The 5000-nt window shown below is 38.6% G+C and overlaps 1 protein-coding gene across 1 annotated transcript in view; it reads right to left on the bottom strand.

The window, feature by feature from the left end:
- LOC122245271 (uncharacterized) overlaps positions 1-5000 on the bottom strand; it is a 35531-nt gene that overhangs the window by 12833 nt on the left and 17698 nt on the right. Inside the window, exons 2-4 of the mRNA XM_086552536.1 lie at positions 4567-4694; positions 4221-4471; positions 3912-4068 (exon numbers count right to left, since the gene is read on the bottom strand). Coding sequence (XP_086408662.1) covers positions 3912-4068; positions 4221-4471; positions 4567-4648 — 490 coding nt within the window. The 5' untranslated portion in view covers positions 4649-4694. The remainder of the gene's footprint in view (positions 1-3911; positions 4069-4220; positions 4472-4566; positions 4695-5000) is intronic.

Genomic DNA, 5000 nt, shown 5'->3' with positions numbered 1-5000 from the left:
TTGAACTCGGGCCCTCTGAGTGAGAGTCCCGGCTCCTAGCCATATCACCACAACGAGCCACTCAAAGGAATGGCTAACCAGATGCCTTACATCTATTATGGAAGTGGTGCGGCGGCCGGGTCGCGAGCCGTGACAAGAAGTTACATAAAGAAAGAGCATTTCAAATCGTCGAATATCATTCCAAACTACTTGTTACTCATTCATTCATACTCATGACTGTTGTGGTTTTGTTAGTTAAAGTAATGGCGATTCAGCGAAATGGTTTGCGAAGTGCAGATTCCAATTTGCTGAAAGATTTAGTCGATGTATTGCCACCCACTCCAACACCGAAGGGTGACATTTTGCAATATTCTGTGTATTGCAGTGATTTTATAGAGAGTGAAAGGCCCTGCAATATTTTCGCCATAGCAGAATATAAGATTGATTGATATGATGCTAACAAGATGAGTTGTAGATTATTTTGCAAATATGTGTGAATTCAACAGACTGAAAAGAAAGGAGGAAAGCAGGTGTATCCGAACCACAGAGCGTTGTAACACTGAAGATACTGAAGAAATTTCGTCGATGCTGGAAAATAAGATATTTTTGTGAACTTGTGAACCCAGTAAAACCTCACAGGAGGTGTAAAGTAGACCGATTGAAAGTGGACAAAATATAAAACGACACAGTCTTTTGAAGGGCAATTCAATAATTACTTACTGTATATGCATTTGAGCCACATCTCCCCTGGCACAGCAATAAACTGCTATAGGAATTCTGGCTTAGACAACATGCGTGACGAGTGACATACATCCCATTCACTTTGATCTAATGAGTCTGTAAAGATGAGTTTAAAGGCCACCCAATATGTAATTCTTGAGATTCCTTCATAAAATATGGGTCCTGATATTGAAATAAGAAATATGACTTGCTTTCCGGGTCCACTATTTGAAATTAACCCCGCTTTCATTGAGTTGACGTTGATGAATCTCATAGGCTACAGCGCTGCAGCTTAATTTTGTAAATCTTATTTCACCTAAGTAGAAGTTGCCAGAGAGTTGTGCAGGTTGGTGTGAGGTGGTTAGGAATTTTTGTTCTTATGCAAAACCATTGATTCCATTTTGACAAAACTTGAAGTCAGTAACAGTGATTTGCCCTCTAGGTAAAAATTCCCATAAGAATATGAAAGAATATGGAGCGTCATATTATAGAGCTTTTGACTTTGCCGAAGTCTACATCGTTTGTTAGCGTCAAGCTTCCAGAACGATCGCCAGACATACTCTAATATGTATACTGAAATCGGAAGAGAACTTGGTTTCCAGAATGGCACTTTACTTGCATTAACAGACACTAACATAATACAGATGACATTTTTCTCCAGCTGGTTATTGATGAAGACCATGTGTGAGGTGGCAAATATCTTGTAAAGAGCAGGGCAGGATGAATGTTTATCATTGATTTAGTGAAGACATACGCAATACATATATGGCTTACGAGGCATTTGAACAGAAAAATGGGTAGCAGATTAGTTACAATCAAAGTTATGCAAGATTTATCGGCGATAAAGATAATGGTAACAATAGAGACAGAATCATAGCTGTGACACAAACTTGGGAACAGTGCGTGGCAATATCAACTAAGTGGTTCTGTGATACTATCTAGTTATAGTTTCCATCTCGAAGAAAGTTAACATGTGTTTCCAATATTTTGAACAAATAAAAATGAAAATAATTGTCTTTGGTAACTGACAAATACTTAAACTAATGATTTTAGTTATCCCTTTAAATAAACCGAAATTTAGGGAAATTTTTTTAATGTAAAACATATCCGAGAAATTTACTTTAATTCTGAAAAAGAATAGATTTCTAGACTAATAATAACCATAGGCGCCTATTTGTATTGAATTACCCTAACAGATATCCGAACACAAAGGCTGTTGTTGATGTTTGTGGACTTTGAAGAAAATTTAAGGTCATATTTCCAAGCTTCTATATCAATTATTATTGGATAGCATCCTGTTGCACACACACATGTATGTACACACTTGTAATACCTTACTCTTAATTTATTACAACCCATTTTATGATAAAAACGTCGTGTTGGACATGTCGCCAATGCCAATACTGTATTTCTTAAAAAGTACAGCATCGTATGCAATGAAACAACTCATCCATTTAAATCATTATTAACTAACGAAAATTTTACACTGCACGGGGCTTGAATACGAGTCGCAAGCCAGCAATAATAGCTGGCTTTTCCGCTTGCACTACACCTTTATTAACGACAGGTATCGTGGGGATGGGGTTAGACATTTGGGCAGGGTTATATATAAACCTCTACACAGGGAATAATCATGAATTGACATGCAAAAACAATAATTTAGTGGCATAAGCAATGATATTTGATCACTTGCCTATTTGCCTTCGTTATAATAAAGCTTTGAAATCAGTTAGAAAGATTATATTACGAGCAAGTAGTGTTAAGTGAAAAGCAGATTTTTCCTTGTTTTGGAAGTGTTACCGCCAATTATTATGTCCAGGGGTCGGATCCAAGATGGCGGTCGCAAATCCGCTTTGGCGCTATTGCGACCCCCATTGCACCGCGATCCATGAAGCAGTTTTAAATGTAACTGAGAAAACGTCATTGCATTAGCCTGACAATTAGAAAACATGCTCTCAAAATGCGTCCGCCAATCACCGTCAGAAATATCTTAACACAGTCACATGAAATTTGTTCGAAAACAAGGGAAGTCTACGCCATCCTCCTCTCCTCTTACCTAAAGGTATAAATGAGCTAATTTTGACTCAACTGAAACAACAGTGCAGGTGCAATCAGTTCATGAATGGCATGGGGTGCTGCTATTTCTGCAGAATAATATTTGACACAGCTTGCCGATCGCTAAACTTAGTGTGTTTTTCCGAGATGTCTGATAATCTCTCAGCTATTTTAGAAGAGGGAAAAGGTGACAGGGACCAGCCTTCAAAGTTTTTGAATAAATAGGACTTTTTACAAACTTAGTTTTACATATTACATATATTTATTGTTTTCTGAGAAAGCCGTTTAGAGCTCTATTTTTATGTAACGTAATTTACGAGTGTTTTTAGTTCCAGCTTGAGGAATATGCGACAGGGTTGAGCAGTCGCAGAAGTTGTGCCAAATCCGGCGTCGCAAGTTGTTCCTTGGATTGGTCGCAATTTTGCTTTACGACCAAAACACGAGTTGCGACGTCGCAAAACGTTTCTGGATCCGGCCGCAAAAAAATCATTAATCTATTTGAAATATTACATGATATATATGTCTTCAAAATATGTATAAAAAGAAATACAAATAATTAAACTCATATTAGAATTTATACGTAGTGCGATTTGTAGAAACGAAATCTTTTAAGCCCTTGCAACCATACCTAGAAAATGTACGGTCTCTAGCAAGCACGACCTCTTGCTCTATAGAACCGCCGATAAAGGATGTGCAGGCAGAACGAGAAGAGGAAAGTGACTCAAACCATGCCCAGTGTCTAAAATGTGTCCCTATACCAGTAGGGAGGCCTTTTACCTCTTCATGTTATCTTCATTGTGGATGGTTACACTTTTTGTATTCGTTCATGACAGTACACGAATACGAAAAATAAAACCATGTTCAACGATGTTCACATTGTTAGCAAGACCAGTGTATTAATTATATTATATGTCCAATGGTACCGTAGGTTGCTGCTAAAGTCTGTTCCTTCGGTTATTATTACACCAGGAAGCAATGTGGCGCATGCCATCCACACCCCAGAACTATGTGTATATGCTTGTGTGTGTATGTTTGTGTTTAGGATGAGAAATATATTTGCAGCCAGAGGTAAAGAAAGAACAGTTACAAGGAACCATGTTGATAAATCCTGTTGATGTTTCGTCACCAACATTATATTCCAAAACATGTATCAATACTTGTCTTGTCATGCGTAGTCTGTTCTGTGCAGACAGCCCAGTTTACACTGCCCTTGGCCATGAGCGAGAAGTACACGAATTCATAGGCATCACTAGAGCAATTCATCATTTTGTGGAAGGCCAAGTTCCTTCCGTCTGCCGTGGCTACTGCGTCGTGCTACGGATAAAAAAGGTTCACAGTGAAGAGCATACATGAAACCAATATCATAATACTGAAGTCATATATTTCTTATATGAATAAAATCAGTCGCTAAGTCATGTCGTTCGGTCATGGCATTTTGATATATTTCATGATATCATAAAACCTACCATGCCGCCTATGATTTTGTGCGCGAGGGTGACTTTGCGCCACTGTAGTTCATTTTCGTTGATCTTTAAGCTGACATTTCCAGCAAGGTAATGCATCTGATTTTTGCTTTGAACCCACAGTTGGACGGCCGCCTCCACAGAGTGGCTGACCCCTTGAAGTTGAAGATTTACGGAAGTAACATTGATGGTTCTTACACTTTCTAGGCTGCTTGTATTTGTCATATTGAAGTCCCAACAGCAACCTCCATCTTCTTTTTTTGGGGGAGAGAGGAGGGAATATCATATAATAATGTACTATGTTAAGGCGATTATTTCAAATGTCCCCATAAGAGACAGTGAAACTTACCAGCGAAAGCTGAGACTCCAAGTGAATGAACCATGGTTGCCACAGCCAACCACCACAGCCAGTCTAGATACACATGTGCCATTCTTCCCCAAATCCAGCTTTTCTCCTTAATCACGTCCTTGACCTTGCTGTAAGAATAATTTAGGAACAGTGAGATATGGTACATATCCTATTCCTTGTTTTGGATATATAATTGTGCATGAATGCTGTACTATGTCGGTGTTGGTGTGTTTGTGTCGGTGTGAATGTGTGTAGGGCCGGATGCCCGAAGCGCAAAGATTCCCTGGCAGGACTCTAAGACTGCATAAAAGATGGAAGTAAAATGAAAATTTCAAGCAAGATTTTCCGTTTTCCTTCGCCATCAGACAGCAGTACTTGCAACATAATTGATTTAAACAATACAGAAATTACTTAAAATATCTTGTTAACTCCCC

Source organism: Penaeus japonicus, unplaced genomic scaffold, assembly GCF_977035675.1.
Source record: "Penaeus japonicus unplaced genomic scaffold, GWHDUDI00000001_assembly GWHDUDI00000027, whole genome shotgun sequence".
NCBI classification, from domain to species: domain Eukaryota; kingdom Metazoa; phylum Arthropoda; class Malacostraca; order Decapoda; family Penaeidae; genus Penaeus; species Penaeus japonicus.
This window is presented reverse-complemented; position numbering and strand designations above follow the sequence as displayed.